The sequence below is a fragment of the Pan paniscus genome, chromosome 20 (assembly GCF_029289425.2).
Source record: "Pan paniscus chromosome 20, NHGRI_mPanPan1-v2.0_pri, whole genome shotgun sequence".
NCBI classification, from domain to species: domain Eukaryota; kingdom Metazoa; phylum Chordata; class Mammalia; order Primates; family Hominidae; genus Pan; species Pan paniscus.
In genome coordinates, this window is record NC_073269.2 from 62,117,237 (window position 1) to 62,138,530 (window position 21,294).

At 42.8% G+C, this 21,294-nt stretch overlaps 1 protein-coding gene across 5 annotated transcripts in view; it reads left to right on the forward strand.

The window, feature by feature from the left end:
* The first annotated feature begins 3,752 nt into the window (after positions 1-3,752).
* NLRP4 (NLR family pyrin domain containing 4) overlaps positions 3,753-21,294 on the forward strand; it is a 46,863-nt gene continuing 29,321 nt past the window's right edge. For 2 of the 5 annotated variants that reach the window (XM_055103320.2, XM_055103323.2), the window contains exons 1-2: positions 3,753-3,795; positions 19,239-19,584. In XM_055103320.2, coding sequence (XP_054959295.2) covers positions 19,305-19,584 — 280 coding nt within the window. In that variant the 5' untranslated portion in view covers positions 3,753-3,795; positions 19,239-19,304. Of the gene's footprint in view, positions 3,796-18,936; positions 19,020-19,102; positions 19,585-21,294 lie in introns of those variants that run through there. The other 3 variants (XM_008962169.4, XM_055103322.2, XM_055103321.2) reach the window with 2 other exon arrangements.

The window sequence follows — 21,294 nt, forward strand, 5'->3', positions numbered from 1 at the left end:
CCAAAAAAGCAAGAGCAAACAAAAATCTCATAATGGACGAGAAAGTGATGAAAGAATACCTTTTACAATAAGATACAAGATAAACAAGGCCTCCATCACCACTCTTATTTCAACATAGTGCACCTGTTCACTGGGACAAGAAAACGGATCTGAAAGAAAGAGGCGAAATTATCATATTGGAGATAATTTGAATATCCATGCAAACTCTCTCCCCTTAAATCTGTTGATAAATTGTTAGGATTCAAAGCAGCTTTGGTGAATATAAATCAACATACAAATCTGATTGTATTTCTCTAAAAAAAAAACTAATTGGAATTTAAAATTTTAAAGGATGCCACATGCAGTTCCAAGAAAAATATAAACTAGAAATAATTCTTATAAGAGATTGTAAATCTTATTGAATGATATACAATGTTATTGCCATATACAAAATCCTTAAAAATGAAGGATAACATTACATTCTTGTACAGGAATTATTATTATGAAGACGTTAATATGCTCCCAAATAGACCTTTATATTCAGTAAAACAATAAAATCCCAATAGAAATTTTCATATCAAAATATAATTCTGAAATGTATGTGGAAAATAGAAGGGACTAGTACAAGCCAAGAGACGCCTGAAGCACATAGGTGGGTGAGAGGTGGGAATGATGATTGAGTTGGACCTACCCTATAAAGATTTAATTTAAAAACTATGGTAATTAAGACTTATTGGTTGGCCGGGCGCGGTGGCTCATGCCGGTAATCCCAGCACTTTGGGAGGCCGAAGCGGGCAGATCAGAAGGTCAGGAGATCGAGACCATCCTGGCTAACACGGTGAAACCCCCGTCTCTACCAAAAATATAAAAAAATTTAGCCAGGTGTGGTGGCGGGCCCCTGTAGTCCCAGCTACTCGGGAGGCTGAGGCAGGAGAATTACTTGAGCCCGGGAGGCAGAGCTTGCAGTGAGCCGAGATCAGGCCACTGCACTCCAGCCTGGGTGACAGAGCCACTCCGTCTCAAAAAAAAAAAAAAAAAAAAAAAAAGACTTATTGGCACACGGATGAACAAATAATAGTGAAAAAAACATAGAACCCAGAAACCAATGTAGGCAAATACGAAAATCTGGTTTATAACAGATTTCTGGGCAGTGGCGCAGGTGAACTATTCATTAAATGGAGCCGGTGCCATTTGTATTTAAATGGAAAAAAAAAATGGATCCCTTCTCCCTACCTTAGAGAAAAATAATTACAAGTGACTTAATACTTCTGTGTGAAATTCAAAACTCTATCATATTTTAAACGGCAATATTAGATATCTTCATGAGTTGGAGTAGGGAATGATTTTTGTCAACAAGACCTCACATTTATAAAACATAAAGTACATTTTGATCAATTTGATTTCATTTAAAATGAAAACTGTTCAGTGAATGGTTCTTATATAACAAAAGCTACAAACCACAAACTGGGAGGAGATATATGAAAATACGTGCATCACACATAACTGACCAAACCACTTTTTCAGAATATGTAAAGCACTTCTTCATGCAAATAAAAACAGAACACAACCAATAGAAATACAAGGAAAACAATGAAAAGGTATTTCACAAAAGAGGCAACAAATGGCTCACAAACATGAGAACAATGTTCAAGTATATTAATAATCAGATAAAAGCAAATGAAAACAACAAAATACTTTTTCCAACTAATATTTGGTGACTACTTTAAAATGTCAACAACATCAGGAGTAGGCAGTAAGGTGCAGCTATGGGGATATTCACCTGTGCCTGATGCTGATGTAATGAGTGAAACCACTTCTGAAGAGGCAACTGAAGTCACCTGTGCCTCAGGGACTCAGCCATTCCACTCAGGTAATCCAAAAGTCCTGTGGGCTCATGGATGCGTGCAAGAAGGTTCAAAACAGCATTGTTCATATTGGCAAAAACTGAGAAACCACCCAACCACCTATCACTGACAGAATGGATCATTAAATGGTGACCTAGTCATACATTTAAATACCGTGAGGCAAGACCTAGAAATGAACCGCAGCTATAACAAACTCTCATTGATTAATTTCAAAAACATAATAAGTGAAAAGAATCAAGTCACAGAATGATACACTATAATTCGAAAATGAGGAAAACAAAACATATCTCTTACGGGAACATATATCACCGGGAAAAATAAAAAGAAAATCGAAGGGAATGAAGTGCACTTCACAACTGGAAATTCACTTTGGTGGCAACCCCTGAGGATGGAATGGGCATGCTGTTATGACTACATGAGTCTGCAAAGGTCCCCATCATGTCTGCTTCCCAATCTAGGTTCTGGACCACAGAGACTTGTGTTATGATTACAGTAATTCCTTAAAGTTTTCATTATGTTTCTCTGCACTCCTTGATGTGTATATTTCAAAACCAGGATCATCACCATCATAACACTGAACTCAGGATACTTATAAGGAGGAACTAAAATGGTGATTGTAAAAGGATAGCTCCTAGGACACTGAGGTTTGGCGTGAACCCAGAAGATGACTGTAACGATTGTAGGGAAGCTGGAATAGCAGGAAAACCATGCCCAATGATGAAATCTCGACCTTGTGTCTAAAAAACTTAGCGCCTGTTCTGTCTACGCAGAAACACAGTAGCCGATATCCATTAAGTTCTTCTTGCAGGCCAGGCACAGTGGCTCATGCCTGTAATCCCAGCACTTTGGGAGGCCGAGGCGGGCAGATCACTTGAGGTCAAGGGTTCGAGACCAGCCTGGCCAACATGGGGAAACCCTGTCTCTACTGAAAATACAAAAATTAGCCGAGGCCAGGCACAGTGGCTCATGCCTATAATCCCAGCACTTTGGGAGGCCGAGGCGGGCAGATCACTTGAGGTCAAGGGTTCGAGACCAGCCTGGCCAACGTGGCGAAAGCCCGTCTCTACTGAAAATACAAAAATTAGCCGAGGCCAGGCACAGTGGCTCATGCCTGTAATCCCAGCACTTTGGGAGGCCGAGGGGGGCAGATCACTTGAGGTCAAGGGTTCGAGACCAGACTGGCCAACATGGTGAAACCCTGTCTCTACTGAAAATACAAAAACTAGCCGAGGCCAGGCACAGTGGCTCATGCCTGTAATCCCAGCACTTTGGGAGGCCGAGGCGGGCAGATCACTTGAGGTCAAGCGTTCGAGACCAGCCTGGCCAACATGGCGAAACCCCATCTCTACTGAAAATACAAAAATTAGCTGGGCATGGTGGTGTGCATCTGTAATCCCAGCTACTCAGCACGCTAAGGCAGGAGAATCTCTTGAACCCGGGAGGTGGAGGTTACAGTGGGCAGAGATGACGCCACTGCACTCCAGCCCGGGTGACAGAGTGAGACCGTATCTAATAATAATTAATAATTTCTTCTTGCACGACAGGTTTAGTTACGGCAGAAAGATGTTGTGCCACACGAACATTCTTCAAGGAGTTTAGCATGTAGGAAGGAATTAGGTATTTAAATTATGAACAGAGTCACCCCAACTCTCCAAATGAACCATTTTCGAGAGACTGGAGGAGCATCCTTGCAGCCGTGAGCCCTGGGAATTCTAAATGGGAACCTCCAGCCTGAAATATCCCCCGCTCTATACGACACCAGGAGCAAAGGTCTAGAACAGCCCTTCAAGGGGCGGTGGGCGTTTCGCTTCACATATTTTCTGGATCTGTTCATCAAAAGCCCTCTGAGCCAATGGCAAGGGAGCAATTCATTGGCCAATCAAATGGCACCACGGATCTTTTCTTCCCGCTTCCAGCCGCCAATCATTAAGGACCAGGAAGGCGTGGAGTGGTGAGTCAGCGCGTCGTGCTGGGCTGTTCTTCTCTTCTATCTGCTGATTTCCTGGGTTACTTTGGGTCTTCCTTTTCTTTCTCCCTTTTACCCTGTCTCCTTTCTTGAGGCTGATTGATCACAGCCAGGCCTCTCCATTCTATTTACCCAGCGTTTTCCTTCTCTCCAGTTAGTGGCGTAGATGAACGCCCTGTGTTTATAAGGTGCCTCCCAGTTGAGCCTGAGACCTGTGAGAAGAATGGGGGGTGGAGGTGGGGGAGACTCGTCACGAAGGGAGACCTTGGAGCTTCGAGGGTGGGAATGTTCTTATTAGATTTTTCATCCCTGGGACACAAACATGTAGGAGAAGCTGGAGAACATAGACAGGGATGAGGTAAGGGGGTGGGACTTTCCATGAACGGTGAGACCCAAGCCCACTCTGCTCTTGTGAGCTTGCTCTCTGACCTAGGGCAGAAACGTCTTTGATACTATAATTCCAGAATGTGATTTAAAAAGAAAACCACACTTCTAGTTGACTCATACTAATTATGTATATTAGCTGCAGAGAGATGTGTTGGTACATGTATACGTATCATTAAATCAGGGTAATTAGCATATCCATCTCCTCATACCTGTATCATTTCTTTGTGTTAGGAACATTCAGAATCCTCTCCTTAGGTAGGAGGAGGGAGAGGGTCAGGAAAAGATAGCTATGGGGTCCTATTCTTGGTACCTGGGAGATGAAAAACTGTACACCAAACCCCTGTGACACGAGTTTACCTGTATAACCAGTGTATATGTACCCCTGAACCTAAAATAAAAGTTAGAAAAACCCTCGAAAATAATAAGATATTAAGTATATTCAACCTATAGTGCTACTGAACACCAGCACCCATTCCTACCTCCAGGTGTAACTTGGTATCCATTAGCCAACCTCTTTTCATCCCCCTTCTCCAATTATGCCATTTGTTTAGACTATGAAACGTATATAGAAAGAATATCTATCTTTCTATATCAATAAAAGTTGGTTTTTACTGTTAAGGGTTGAATTGTGTCCCAACCCTAAAAACACACACACACACACAAACACAAGTCCTAACCCCTTTATAGGGTGACAAAATAAGGTTGTTGCAGATGTAATTAGTTAAGGCGAGGTCATACTGGAGTGAGTGGCCCCCCTAACTTAATGACAGGTGTCCTTATGAAAACGGCCACATGCGGCTGGGTGTGGTGGCTCATGCCTGTAACACCAGCACTTTGGGAGGTTGAGGTGGGTGGATCACCTGAGCTCAGGAGTTTAAGACCAGCCTGGCAAACATGGCAAAACCCTGTCTCTACTAAAAATACAAAAATCAGCTGGGTGTGGTGGCAGGTGCCTGTAATCCCAGCTACTCAGGAGGCTGAGGCAGGAGAATTGCTTGAACCCGGGAGGTGGAGATTGCAGTGTGCCGAGATTGCACCATTGCACTCCAGCCTGGGTGACAGAGCGAGACTCGGTCTCCAAAAAAAAAAAAAAAAAAAAAGGAAAATGGCCACAAAGCTGGGTGCAGTGGCTCACACCAACAATCCCAACACTTTGGGAGGCCGAGGCGGGTGGATCACCTGAGGTTGGGGGTTCGAGACCAGCCTGACCAACATGGTGAAATACAAAAAATTAGCCAACTGTGGTGGCGCATGCCTGTAATCCCAGCTACTCAGGAGGCAGAGGCAGGAGGATTGCTTGAACCTGGGAGGCAGAGGTTGCAGTGAGCCAAGATTGCGCCATCACACTCCAGCCTGGGCAACAAGAGTGAAACTCTGTCTTAGAAAAAATGGCCACATGAAGGTAGAGACAAGCAGAATGGCATGTGACAAAGTCAGATTGGAATTACATAGCTGCAAACCAAAGAGTGACACAGGTTGCCAGCAAACCACAGAAGCCAGTAAGAGGCAAGGAAGGGCTCCCCTGGGTTTCAGAGAGAGCAGCACCCTGCCAACACTTTGGTTTTGGATATCTAGGCTCCAGAACCATGAGACAGTAGGTTTCTGTTTTAAGTTACCTAGTTTGTGGTATGTTGTCATGCCAGCCCAAGGAAGCTAGTACGCTATTAAAAGAAAAAAATGATGTGATTTTACACTTAGAGAACAGCTTCAAGAATATATCCTTAGGATCACCAAATGTTAAAAGTTTACCTTATATGGTGTCCCTCTACTCTTATATAAGTATTTTTCCTGATCTGTTCAAGATTTGTACACACTGTACAAATTTACATCTAATACTTTACCCTAAATGCTTCAGGGTTTATGTTCTAAAAATAAAAATGAAAGTAAGCTCTTTTGATAACCACACTATATAAAAAACAGGAAATTAATAGAATGATATTATCTAATGTACAGATCTTACACTTAATGGACTTTTTAATTTTTGCATTTGTTTTCACAAGTGGACCGAACGTGGAAATTCTTACACTAAGCCTGTTTTTTTTTTTTTTCTTTTTTTAAATTTAAGTTCTGGGATACATGTGCTGAATGTGCAGGTTTGTTACATAGGTATACACGTGGCATGGTGGTTTGCTGCACCTGTCAACTGGTCATCTAGGTTTTAAGCCCCACATGCATTAGGTATTTGTCCTAATGCTCTCCCTCCCCTTTCCCACCCCTCACCCACGGGCCTCAGTGTGTGAATGTTCCCCTCCCTGTGTCCGTTTGTGTTCTTATTGTTCAACTCACACTTCTGTGTGAGAACATGCAGTGTTTGGTTTTCTGTTCCAGTGTTAATTTGCTGAGGTTGATGTAAACCTGTTTTCATGATCTAACCTATGCCTCAGTTTGAGAGTGTGTGTGTGTGTGTGTGTGTGTGCGCGCTCTTTCACACACATATACACACATGCTCATGCTCTCACACACACATACACACCCACACACATGCTGTCTCTTAGATTCTGGAAAAATAATTTTTATTTAAATTTTGACATAATTTGCTGATGAAGATGTTTGAGCCTGAAGTCTTCTGTGGGGGAAGAGTTAAAAAAAAAAAAAAAAAAAAGCTTTCAAAACTTCACACACACAAAATAGATGAAAGTTGTCATTTTCTAAGAATTTATATATTTGAACAAAATTATCAGTTTTATTGGCATAAAAATGGTAATAGTCTCAATTTTTGATATCTGTAGGATATGTAGTGGTGTCTTCTGTTTCTGGTATTAGTTGCTCATGTCTTCTTATTCATCAGACTTGTTGGGGGTTATCTAGTTTGTATTTTCAAAGAATCTACTTTTGACAGAGTCTTGTATTTTAATTTTTATTTCCTTGATTATTTTTTCTACTTTTGGTGTGTTTTGCTTTTTATCTAAATGTATAATTAGCTTATGAATTTTCAACCTTCCTTATGCCTTTGAAGTAGCACATTTTTCCAGCTCCTGATTTAGCTGTATTTCACTCACTTCATATGCAACATTAAATATTCAGTTCAAAATCTTATATCCGATATTTTCTCTTTATTCATAGATTACTTAGAAGTATGTTTCTTAATTTTGGAATGTCCTTCATTTCATTGTCAATTTCTGACTTAAATTATGATCAGAATATTCTGTGTAACTTACATTATTTGAAATATGTTGAAGCTTGCCCTGAGGATCAGTATATAGCTGACATTGGTAGATGATTCGTCTATCTTATAGTGTTTTTTCCATTTATTGAATGAAAAGGTCTGTGTCCACAAGGTAAAATTTTTCCATTGTTTTTAAGCCCTTTATTTTCTTTTTAACTTGTTTGTTTAATTGCTGGAACAAATTGATAAAATATCCTGCTATGATTAGGGACTTACCTAATTCTCCTTATGGTGCTGACCATTGGGTGGGTGTGTGTGTGTGTGTGTGTGTGTGTGTGTGTGTGTGTGTGTGTGTGTGTGTGTGTATATAGACATATGTATATGTATATATGTGTGTGTGTGTGTATTTTTTTTTCTTTTTTCTTTTTGAGACAGAGTCTTGCTCTGTTGCCCAGGCTGGAATGCAGTGGTGCCATCTCAGCTCACTGCAACCTCCGCCTCCCGGGTTCAAGCAATTCTCCTGCCTCAGCCTCCCGAGTAGCTGGGATTACAGGTGCCTGCCACGACGCCCAGCTAATTTATTATTTTTTATTTTTTGGTATTTTTAGTAGAGACGGGGTTTTACCATGTTAGCCAGGCTGGTCTAGATCTCCTGACCTCGTGATGCGCCCACCTCGGCCTCCCAAAGTGCTGGGATTATAGGCATGAGCCACCGCACCCGGCTGGTCATTCGTATATTTTAAGGCTGTGTTATTGTTGCATGTATGATTATAATTGTTCTCTCTTCCTGGTAATTTGAGCCCTGTGGTTATGCAGCATCTAGATTTGTCACCAATGTTTTGGCTTGGGGTCTGCTTTTCTGGTATCAATATTATTACAACAGATTTTTTTAAAAGCCTGGAATAATTCAATATCTTTTCCTTCTAATTCAAGTCATGCAATAAATGGAATGGATGAAGAGTTTGGTGAGTAAGATTGGTTATCATACCTTACGTATGCATGACATGCTATTTTGTTCAGATTTCCCATTTAAAAAGTTCTTAAATTGACATAATTGTACATATTTATGGGGTACAGTGTGATGTTTGGACACATATATCCATTGTATAATGATCCAATCAGGGTAATTATCATATCTGTTTGTTTAGACACATTTCTTTGTAGTGATACTCAAAATCTTCTAGCTATTTTGAAATATCCGCCACACTGTTATTTGCTTTAGTTACCCTAATTTGTAAGAGAACACTAGAACTTGCACTTTCTAACTGTAAGCGTGCCTGTTGTAATCGCTCCTGGTCTCCCGTTACTCTCCCATCCCTTCCCCAGCCTCTAGTAACCACTATTCTACTCTCTACTTCTATAAGTTCATCTTTTTAGATTCCCCATATAAATGAGATCATACGGTAGTTTTCTTTCTGTGCCTGCCTTTTTTCACCTCGTGTCCTCCACGTTCATCCAGGTTGCCACAAATGGCAAGACTTCATTATTTTTTATGGCGAAATAATATTCCATTGAGTATATATACCACATTTTCTTTATGCATTCATTTATTGATAGGCACTTAGGTTGTTTCTATATCTTGGTTATTAGTAATAGTGCTGCAGGCCGGGTGCGGTGGCTCACGCCTGTAATCCCAGCACTTTGGGAGGCTGAGGCAGGCGGATCACGAGGTCAGGAGATTGAGACCATCCTGGCTAACATGGTGAAACCCCGTCTCTATTAAAAATACAAAAAAAAGTTAGCCGGGCATGGTGGCAGGCACCTGTAGTCCCAGATACTTGGGAAGCTGAGGCAGGAGAATGGTGTGAACCTGGGAGGCAGAGGTTGCAGTGAGCCGAGATCGTACCACTGCACTCCAGCCTGGGTGATAGTGCGAGACTCTGTCTCAAGAAAAAAAAGGTGCTGCAATAGACATGGAAGTAAAGATACCTCTTTGACATATGAATTTCCTTTTTTAAAGAGGTATATACCCAGCAGTAGAATTACTGGGTTATATGGTAGGTTCTATTCTTAATTTTTTAAGAAACCTCCATACTGTTTTCCATAGTGGTTCTGCTAACTTACATTCCTACCAATGGTGTGTAAGAGTTGCCTTTTCTCTGCATCCTTGCCAACATTTGTTATTTTCTTTAGCCATTCTAACGGGGTGAGTTACCCCAGATTTTTTTAGGTTCAAATTTGCATGTTTAGTCTTTCAACTTTCGTTTTTCCGTTCTTAGTTACCTCTTTAAAGAGCAAGTATTTGGTTTTTGTATTTAGTCTCACCATCTTTGCCTCTGTACCATTGAGGCAATTATTCTGTGTAATTACTAATAAGAGTTCGAGTTGACCATCACTTTTTTATTTACCTTATCTGTTCTAGGTTCCTATTTCTGTCCTTCTTTATTTTTTAGATTAGTTTGTCATTTTTCCTCTTCTCTATTTACTTTGGCAGACAAACTTTTTTATGGTTATATCAGAATTCTATCAGTGGGCTTATCAGAATTTCTTATCAAATTTTTACTTCTGTCATCTTCCCAGAGAAGAACATTAGAGCACTTGATGTCCTTTTTCTCTTTTTTTTTTTTAGATTTACATGCCAGCTGTGATAAATTTTAATTCTATTTTCTGTCTCACAAGACTGACTCTATAAAGCAACTTGTCTTCTAATTGACTGTGGCATCTCTTAATTTTCACCTGGAATAATTTTCCTTCTCTCCAATGGTCAATTTTCAAAATTTCCTATAGTGTAAGTCTTCTGTTAGAAAATTTGTCATTTATCTGCAAATGTCTATTTTTATTTCTTTTTATTTTATTTTTATTTTTGAGATGGAGTGTTGCTCTGTCACCCAGGCTGGAGTGGAGAGGTGCGATCTCGGCTCACTGCAAGCTCTGCCTCCCGGGTTCACGCCGTTCTCCTGCCTCAGCCTCCCCAGTAGCTCAGACTACAGGTGCCCGCCACCACGCCCGGCTAATTTTTTGTGTATTTAGTAGAGATGGGGTTTCACCGTGTTAGCCAGGATGGTCTTGATCTCCTGACCTCATGATCCGCCCGCCTCGGCCTCCCAGAGTGCTGGGATTACAGGCATCAGCCACCGTGCCCGGCCTTATTTCTTAAAGATTATTTTATTCTGGTTAGACTTGAGTCAGCAGCTATTTGTTTTCAGCACCTTGCATGGTTGCTTCTTTAGTTTCTTCTTTCTGTAGCATCTGATCAGGTCAGCTGTCAACATAATGGCACAACTGTTCAAACAAATTATTGTCCTCCCCTTGCCTTACCCCCACTCTGGAATGCTTTCAAGATTTTCCCTTTTGTGTAACTTCTTTATGTTCTAATGTCATTATGTTTCCCTATAATGTGTCTAGGCATGGGTTTGTTATTTATACTCTTGGACTTTATTGGGCTTCTTAATTAGTAGATTGATTTTTTTTTTCATTGGTTAATAGAAACATCCAGGCCAGGCACAGTGGCTCACACACCTGTAATCCTAGCAGTTTGGGAGGCAGAGGCGGGTGGATCTCCTGAGGTCAGGAGTTCGAGACCAGCCTGGCCAACATGGTGAAACCCTGTCTCTACTAAAAATACAGAAAATTAGCCAGGCGTGGTGGTGGGCACCTGTAATCCCAGCTGCTCAGGAGGCTGAGGCAGGGGAATCACTTGAACCTGGGAGGTGGAGTTTGCAGTGAGCTAAGATTGTGCCACTGCACTCCAGCCTGGGCAACAAGAGTGAAACTGTCTCAATTAAAAAAATTATAAAAAGAAACATCCTAGTAGCAATTTTATATTAGGTTGGTACAAAAGTAATTGCGGTTTTTGCATTTTTTTCATGGCAAAAACCACAATTACTTTTGCACCAACCTAATAAAACATACTACATCTGGTCCACAGTCTCTTTTCTGCTTTTGGGGAGCCAGTAACAAGTGTTAGCCCTTTTCATCCTTAGTCTCTTGTCCTCTCTTCTGTGCTTTTCATCTTTTTCTCTCTCTCTTCTTGGATGACTTCTCTTTACGTGTCTTCCAGACCACTAATTATCTCTGTCAAATCTGATACTAACACATTGTATTAGCTTCCTGGGGCTGCTGTAACAACATACCACAAAACAGACAGCTTAAGCAACAGAAACTTACTGTCTCACAGTTCTGAAGGCTAATAAGTCCAAAATCAAGGTGCTGGCAGGCGTAATTTCTTCTGAAGACTGTGAGGGAGAATCAGTTTATTCCTCTCTATTAACTTCTACTTGCTTTAGGTGTGCTTTGGTTAGTAAGTGGCATTTTCCCTGTGGCATGGTATCCTCTTCCCTCTATTCATATGTGTCCAGATTTTCCCCTTTCTTTTTTCTTTTTATTTTTCGAGATGGAGTCTCACTTTATTGCCCAGGCTGGAGTGCGGTGGCATGATCTCGGCTCACTGTAACCTCCCGGGTTCAAGCAATTCTCCTGCCTCAGCCTCCTGAGTAGCTGGGAAGACAGGCACATACCACCACTTGGCTAAGTTTTGTATTTTTGGTAGAGATGGGATTTTACCATGTTGGCCAGGCTGGTCTTGATCTCCTGACCTCAGGTGATCCGCCCACCTTGGCCTCCCAAAGTGCTGGGATTACAGGTGTGAGCTACTGTGCCCGGCCAGATTTTCCTCTTTCAATAAGGTCACCAATTATATTGGATCGGGGGCCCACCCTGCTTTAGTATGACCTCATCTTACATGTTCCAGTACAGCTAATTGCATCTGCAAGGATGCTATTTCCAAACAAGCCCAGACTTCGGTTGCACTTTGTGACCTCCAGTGTAACTCATTGTATCTACGAGTATGCTATTTTCAAAAACTTCATACTTCAGCGTGTAACTTTTGCAGGGGGACATAAATTGGATGCAGAAAAGATTCCCTGGTGATTTTTGTGGTGGTAGTGGTGGTAGAGGAGTGTGTGTGCGTGTGTGTATGCATGTGTGTGTGTGTTTGGGGGAATATTTAAACTTCCATCTGTAGCCAATCTGAATGCAGTCTTTCCCCTCACTTTCAGAAGATCTCTTCCCAGAGCAGGAGGTATTAATATTTCAGCCTGTGGCAAGAGGCTACACTTTTTAAAAAATTATTATACTTTAAGTTTTAGGGTACATGTGCACAACGTGCAGGTTTGTTACATATGTATACATGTGCCATGCTGGTGTGCTGCACCCATTAACTCGTCATTTAGCATTAGGTACATCTCCTAATGCTATCCCTCCCCGTTCCCCCCACCCCATAACAGTCCCCAGTGTGTGATGTTCCCCTTCCTGTGTCCATGTGTTCTCATTGTTCAATTCCCACCTATGAGTGAGAACATGCGTTGTTTGGTTTTTTGTCCTTGCAATAGTTTGCTGAGAATGATGGTTTCCAACTTCATCCATGTCCCTACAAAGGACATGAACTCATCATTTTTTATGGCTGCATAGTATTCCATGGTGTATATGTGCCACATTTTCTTAATCCAGTCTATCATTGTTGGACATCTGGGTTGGTTCCAAGTCTTTGCTATTGTGAATAGTGCTGCAATAAACATACGTGTGCATGTGTCTTTATAGCAGCATGATTTATAATCCTTTGGGTATATACCTAATAATGGGATGGCTAGGTCAAATGGTATTTCTAGTTCTAGATCCCCGAGGAATCACCACACCGACTTCCACAATGGTTGAACTAGTTTACAGTCCCACCAACAGTGTAAAAGTGTTCCTATTTCTCCACATCCTCTCCAGCACCTGTTGTTTCCTGACTTTTTAATGATCACCATTGTAACTGGTGTGAGATGGTATCTCATTGTGGTTTTGATTTGCATTTCTCTGATGGCCAGTGATGATGAGCATTTTCTCATGTGTTTTTTGGCTGCATAAATATCTTCTTTTGAGAAGTGTCTGTTCATATCCTTTGCCCACTTTTTGATGGGGTTGTTTGTTTTTTTCTTGTAAATCTGTTTGAGTTCATTGTAGATTCTGGATATTAGCCCTTTGTCAGATGAGTAGGTTGCGAAAATTTTCTCCCGTTCTGTAGGTTGCCTGATCACTCTGATGGTGGTTTCTTTTACTGTGCAGAAGCTCTTTAGTTTAATTAGATCCCATTTGTCAATTTTGGCTTTTGTTGCCATTGCTTTTGGTGTTTTAGACATGAAGTCCTTGGCCATGCCTATGTCCTGAATGGTATTGCCTAGGTTTTCTTCTAGGGTTTTTCTGGTTTTAGGTCTAACATGTAAGTCTTTAATCCATCTTGAATTAATTTTTGTATAAGGTATAAGGAAGGGATCCAGTTTCAGCTTTCTACTTATGGCTAGCCAGTTTTCCCAGCACCATTTATTAAATAGGGAATCCTTTCCCCATTGCTTGTTTTTGTCAGGTCTGTCAAAGATCAGATAGTTGTAGATATGCGGCATTATTTCCGAGGGCTCTGTTCTGTTCCATTAGTCTATATCTTTGTTTTGGTACACTCTGATCTTGGCACTGTCTCCACATCAAGAAAAGTCCAACTCTAGTTGCCTGCTTCTCCAAGATGGTCTCAGAGCAAAGCACCAGCAATGTTCTTGCCCAAAGTCATTCTTTAAGTCAGTAGTTTTCAAATCTGGGCTTGTGTCAAAATCAACTGACATTATATATAACTGATGTTATATAACAGATATATAACTGATATTATATATCTAATATCATCACTAACTATTTGCCCAAAATTAACAGATGGCTGTGCCCTACCCTCAGCATTTAGTGTGTCTAGGGAAGGACCTGGGGATTTGCATAGCAAGTTGCCAGTTGGTGCTGATGTTGCTTGGAGAAGCACTGCCTTAGGCCCTGCTCAGTGGTGGCCTCAGGACTCAGATACATGTTCCTATAATTAAGATTTCACTAAAAGTAGGCTTTTTAAGACTATTGGCAAAAGCATCCAGGGGAGAAGCCATGAAGGTCACCTTTCCATCATCATATTCTCATTCCGAATACTGCTTAATAATTTTCCCTAATTTTTGTGGGTTTTATTTATTTATTTTGAGACAGTCTTGTTCTGTCACCCAGGCTGGAGTGCAGTGGCACAATCTTGGCTCACTGTAACCCCCACCTCCCAGGTTCAAGAGATTCTCATGCCTCAGCCTCCTGAGTAGCTGGGACTATAGGCGCCTGGCTACTTTCCCCTAATTTTTTGATCTTAGGTGCTAGTAAATTTTTTTTACATTTTTCTCCAAATTACCTATTTTATTGGGGGGGGGGGTGGCAACATTCTGCCTAATGGCCACCCATGAATAAAACAGCTTTATTTTTATTTTCCACTGTATAACTTAACCCTTTTATTGACTTTGCTATTGATCTCTAATTTCATTGCCCTTAAGACAAAGAAGATGACTTTGCTACTGTTGGCTTTTTCTTTTTGAATTATGATTTCCTTTAAAGCTCAGAGCATAATTGATTATCATGAGCATAATTACAAGCTAATTGATTATCATGAATGTTCCACGTATGCTTGAAAAGAATGTTCTCTTGTGTGTAGGATTCCATAAATATTCATAAAATGTGTTGATTTTTATATATCTAATATGAATAACTATTTGCCCTATGTTTTTAGTATCTTTTAAAATTTTAGACTTGTTTTAGACACAGAAAAGTTTGCAAAAATAGTGCAGAGAGTTCCCATAAATCCTGTGCCACATTTCTCTAGTAACCACTTTCGTTACCATGGTACATTTGTCATAACTAATAAACCAGTATTAATAGATTATTAACTAAGATTATTCTTTCTTCAGATTTCCCCCCTTTTTACCTAATATCCTTTTTTTTTTTTTTTTTTTGAGATGAAATCTCGCTCTGTTGCCCAGGCTGGAGTGCAATGGTGCGATCTCAGCTCACTGCAACCTCTGCCTCCCGGGTTCAAGTGACTCTCCTGCCTCAGCCTCCCGAGTAGCTGAGATTACAGACACCCGCCACCACGCCCGGCTAATTTTTTTATATTTTTAGTAGAGATGGGGTTTCACCATCTTGGTCAGGCTGGTCTCAAACTCCTGACCTTGTGATCCGCCTGCCTCAGCCTCCCAAAGTGCTGGGATTACAGGCGTGAGCCACTGCACCCGGCCCCTAATATCCTTTTTATGTGCCTGGACCTCATCTAGGATCCCCCACTGGGTTTCGTTGCTGTGTCTCCATTGAGTTCTCTAAACTAGGACCACTCTCAGGATTTCCTTGTTTTCAGTGATCTTGAACGTTTTGAGAAGCACTGGTCAGGTATTTGTGGGACATCGTTCATGTTGGGTTTGTGTGACGTTTATCTCATTGCGAGACTGGGGCTTTGGGGAGGAAGACCACGGAGGAAAGGTGCCCTTCCCATCATATCATATGCTACCACTTGCTACCCATGTTGGCCTTGATCTCCTAGCTTAGGTGTCTGGCTGGTTTCTCCACTCTGAAGTTACTCCCTACCCCTTTTTATACTATAGTATCGTATACTATACTATACGATACTATAGTATACTATACTATACATTGAGATGGAGTCTCACTCTGTCGCCAGGCTAGAGTGCAGTGGCATGATCTCGGCTCACTGCAATCTCCACCTCCTGGGTTCAAGTGATTCCCCTGCCTCAGCCTCCAGAGTAGCTGGGACTACAGGTACCCACCACCACATCTGGCTAATTTTTTGTATTTTAGTAGAGATGGGGTTTCACCATGTTGGCCAAGATGGTCTGGATCTCCTGACCTTGAGATCCACTCACCTCGGCTTCCCAAAGAGCTAGGATTACAGGCGTGAGCCACCATGCCCGGCTGTACTATATTCTTTAAAAAGAAGTCTCTTTGTACAACCCACATGATATGGTTTGGCTGTGTCCCCACCCAAATCTCATCTTGAATTGTGGCTCCCATAATTCCCACATGTGGTGGGAGGGACCCGGTGGGAGATAATTGAATCATGGGGGTGGTTTCCCCCATACTGTTCTCGTAGTAGTGAATAAGTCTCGTGAGACCTGATGGTTCTATAAGGGGAAACCCCTGTCGTTTGGTCCTCTCTTGTCTGCCGCCATGTAAGATGTGCCTTTTGCCTTCCCCCATGATTGTGAGGCCTCCCCAGCCACATGGAACTGTGGGTCCATTAAACCACTTTTTTCTTTGTAAATTACCCAGTCTTGGGTTATGTCTCTATCAGCAGCATGAGAACAGACTAATACACCACACTTAAGAGGTGGGGAGTTATGCCGCATCTCCTTAAAGGGGAAGAATCCATCCATCTAAGCTACTTGGAATTCTTCTTCTTGCTAAAGTTGTTACAGTTTTAGCTATTGGAGGCTCTTTCAGCCTGCCCTGGGTTTCTTTGGTTAGGAAGTGGTCTGAGAAACCAAGATCTGATCTGGACACTGGGTGTATCAATTGCCACTAGGGTATCTGTTATGCTTCCAGGCCCTTGCATGAGTGTGACTATAACAAAGTACCGTAGACTAAGACTATACTTCCAGGGATCATTTCTATAGTTCACTGCAAAATACTGCAGACTGGATGGCTTACCAACAGAAATGTACTTCCTCTAGTTCTGGAGGCTGGAAGTTCAAATCAAGGTCCAGCAGAGTCCCTTCCTGATGAAGACTCTTTCTGGATTGTACACAGCTGCCTTCTGTGTCCCCACATAATAGAGTCAGAGGAAGAGATGGGGAGAAAGAGAGCCAGGGAGGGACTTCCAGTTGTTCCAGCACCATTTATGGAAGAGACGATCTGCCTCCATTGTGCCTTTGTCAAAATCAGTTGGCTACATTTGTGGGGCATGCCTTCTCTATTGTTTCCTGGGAAAAATGTAATTTCTATATTTACAGTGTAATTTCTATATTTAAAAGTAAAAATGTAATTTCCGTAGCTGCGGTGTAATTTCCGAAGCTGCGGTGTAATTTCCGAAGCTGCGGTGTAATTTCCGAAGCTGCGGTGTAATTTCCGAAGCTGCGGTGTAATGTCCGAAGCTGCGGTGTAATGTCCGTAGCTGCGGTGTAATGTCCGTAGCTGCGGTGTAATGTCCGTAGCTGCGGTGTAATTTCCATAGCTGCGGTGTAATTTCCGAAGCTGCGGTGTAAGTTAGGTAGCTGCGGTGTAATTTCCGAAGCCGCGGTGTAATTTCCGTAGCTGCGGTGTAAGTTAGGTAGCTGCGGTGTAGTTTCCGTAGCTGCGGTGTAATTTCCAGCTGCGGTGTAATTTCCGTAGCTGCGGTGTAATTTCCAAAGCTGCGGTGTAATGTCTGTAGCTGCGGTGTAATTTCCGAAGCTGCGGTGTAGTTTCCGTAGCTGCGGTGTAGTTTCCGTAGCTGCGGTGTAATGTCCGTAGCTGCGGTGTAATTTCCGTAGCTGCGGTGTAATTTCCGTAGCTGCGGTGTAATTTCCGTAGCTGCGGTGTAATTTCCGTAGCTGCGGTGTAATTTCCGTAGCTGCGGTGTAATTTCCGAAGCTGCGGTGTAAGTTAGGTAGCTGCGGTGTAATTTCCGAAGCTGCGGTGTAATTTCCGAAGCTGCGGTGTAATTTCCGAAGCTGCGGTGTAGTTTCCGTAGCTGCGGTGTAATTTCCGAAGCTGCGGTGTAAGTTAGGTAGCTGCGGTGTAATTTCCGAAGCTGCGGTGTAGTTTCCGTAGCTGCGGTGTAATTTCCGTAGCTGCGGTGTAAGTTAGGTAGCTGCGGTGTAATTTCCGTAGCTGCGGTGTAAGTTAGGTAGCTGCGGTGTAATTTCCGTCGCTGCGGTGTAATTTCCGTCGCTGCGGTGTAATTTCCGAAGCTGCGGTGTAATTTCCGAAGCTGCGGTGTAGTTTCCGAAGCTGCGGTGTAGTTTCGGAAGCTGCGATGTAATGTCCGAAGCTGCGATGTAATGTCCGAAGCTGCGGTGTAGTTTCCGAAGCTGCGGTGTAGTTTCCGAAGCTGCGGTGTAGTTTCCGAAGCTGCGGTGTAGTTTCCGTAGCTGCGGTGTAGTTTCCGTAGCTGCGGTGTAGTTTCCGTAGCTGCGGTGTAGTTTCGGAAGCTGCGGTGTAGTTTCGGAAGCTGCGATGTAATGTCCGAAGCTGGGGTGTAGTTTCCGAAGCTGCGGTGTAGTTTCCGTAGCTGCGGTGTAGTTTCGGAAGCTGCGGTGTAAGTTAGGTAGCTGCGGTGTAATTTCCGTAGCTGCGGTGTAAGTTAGGTAGCTGCGGTGTAATTTCCGAAGCTGCTGTGTAATGTCCATAGCTGCGGTGTAATTTCCGTCGCTGCGGTGTAATTTCCGAAGCTGCGGTGCAGTTTCCGAGGCTGCGGTGCAGTTTCCGTGGCTGCGGTGCAGTTTCCGAGGCTGCGGTGCAGTTTCCGAGGCTGCGGTGCAGTTTCCGAGGCTGCGGTGCAGTTTCCGTGGCTGCGGTGCAGTTTCCGTGGCTGCGGTGCAGTTTCCGAGGCTGCGGTGCAGTTTCCGAGGCTGCGGTGTAGTTTCCGAAGCTGCGGTGTATCCGAGGCTGCGGTGTAGTTTCCGTGGCTGGGGTGTAGTTTCCGAGGCTGCGGTGTAGTTTCCGTGGCTGCGGTGTAGTTTCCGTGGCTGCGGTGTAGTTTCCGTGGCTGCGGTGTAGTTTCCGTGGCTGCGGTGTAGTTTCCGTGGCTGCGGTGTAGTTTCCGTGGCTGCGGTGTAGTTTCCGTGGCTGCGGTGTAGTTTCCGTGGCTGCCGTGTAGTTTTGGAAGCTGCGGTGTAATGTCCGAAGCTGCGGTGTAATTTCCAAAAATGTAAAGTCTATATTTGCCTGGATATTGAGGCTATGTCAGGTAACTATAGGATTCTTGTATCTTCTGGATTATTGTATCTCTGATTTCCCCATCTATTATTGAGACTTTCATGACCATTTGAATGAGAAGGTGAGATGAATGTGATTAAATAACTTTCCGCCTTCATTGCCATCCCACCAGTACTAGCAACATACTATATAATGGTAATCTTGATCCATTTATTTGTAATAACTTGGCACTGTCCTGAATTTTCTACAGGTTTTATTTATTTATTGTTCCTGGTCACTGTCTCTTTGAGGATTGGTATCTCTGCTCCAGAAAAAGATGGCAGCCTCTTTCTTCTCTGAGTTTGGTCTTATGTGGTATCTGGAGGAGCTCAAAAAGGAGGAGTTCAGGAAATTTAAAGAACATCTCAAGCAAATGACTTTGCATCTTGAACTCAAGCAGATTCCCTGGACTGAGGTCAAAAAAGCATCCCGGGAAGAACTTGCAAACCTCTTGATCAAGCACTATGAAGAACAACAAGCTTGGAACATAACCTTAAGAATCTTTCAAAAGATGGATAGAAAGGATCTCTGCATGAAGGTCATGAGGGAGAGAACAGGTGAGGGAGTCTGGGAAGGGGGAAGCCTTCTTATAATGAGGACTATGTCCTAATTTTGGTGAGTGGTCTCTGCCTGTCTACAACACGACCTGAATGTGCTATGGGAAAATATTAGGTTTTTTGTTTTTTGTTTTTTTTTTGTAGACGGAGTCTCACTTTGTTGCCCAGACAGTGCAGTAGTGTGATCTTGGCTCACCGCAACCTCCGCCTCCCAGGTTCAAGCGATTCTCCTGCCTCAGCCTCCTGAGTAGCTGGAATTACAGGCGCCTGCCACCATGCCTGGCTAATTTTTGTATTTTTAGTAGAGATGGGGTTTCACCATGTTGGCCAGGCTGGTCTTGAACTCCCGACCTCAGGTGATCCACCCATCTTGGCCTCCCAAAGTGCTGGGATTATAGGCATGATCCACCATGCCCAGCCTGAAAATATTGTCCTTGTAGGCAGGAAATGGTCTCTTAGACCTGGTGGTTACATGTGGGTAAAATGTCAGTGGCTATTATGTCCTAACCTGTATTGTACCTTTATCTGGGTCACCAATGATTTTTACCCTAAGCTGAGAACTTGCAGCCAAGCCAGAAACTCTGTGAGGTGAAGTCGTTGCATAAGAACTATGCACCTGACTTATTTGCAAGAGCAATTAACACCTGCGGTAGAGGATACAGTGAACTGAGGTTGACTGGTGTAATCATGTATTTAGCCAAAGTTCACATCAGACAAGCAATGATCTATAAGCAATATGGCTTTTAGAGTCACATTTGTATTTATCCTGGCATAAGGTGTTAACTGTTACTTTGCACATTTGCGTTATCAATGGCAGGATATAGCTCTTTCAACTTTACTGCCAAATTGTTTTTCTTTGTCGTTGTTCAGTGTCTTACTGTGATGTGCCTGGATGTGGCTTTGTTTTCGTCCTGATTGGGATTCTTTAATATTCTTGCATCTGAGGTTCAGTAACTTTCTTCAGTTCTCAATTTTAGCCATTGTCTGTGTATTCCATTCTTCTGTTTATTCTTCTGGGACTCCAGTTACACCTACTGGACTTTCTTGTTTGTTTGAGACAGGGTCTGGCTCTGTCACCCAGGGTGGAGTGCCGTGGCATCATCACAGTGCACTGCAGCCTCAACTTCCTGGGCTAAATGATCTGCCACCTCAGCCTCCCAAGTAGCTGGGACTACAGGTGTATGCCACCACACTTGGCTAATTGCACACCTGGCTAGCCTTTTAAAAAAAATTTGTAGAGATGAGCTCTCACTATATTGCCCAGGCTGGTCTCAAACTCCTGGGCTCAAGTGATCCTCCTGCCTTGGCCTCCCAAAGTGCTGGGATTACAGGCCTGAGCCACCATACTGGCCTAGACTCACTCTTTCTTTCTCTTTCTCTTTTCCTTTTTCTTTCTCTTTCTCTCTTTCTCTCTCTCTCTTTCTCTCTTTCTCTCTCTCTCTTTCTCTCTCTCTCTCTTTCTCTCTCTCTTTCTCTTTCTTGCTGTCTCTTTCTCTCTCTCTCGTTCTCTCTCTCTTTCTTTCTCTCTTTCTCTTTCTTGCTGTCTCTTTCTCTCTCTCTCGTTCTCTCTCTCTTTCTTTCTCTCTTTCTCTTTCTTGCTGTCTCTTTCTCTCTCTCCCTCTCTCTTTCTCTCTTTCTCTCTTTCTCTCCTTCTCTCTCCTTCTCTCTCTTTCTCTCTCTTTCTCTCTCTTTCTCTCTCTTTCTCTCTCT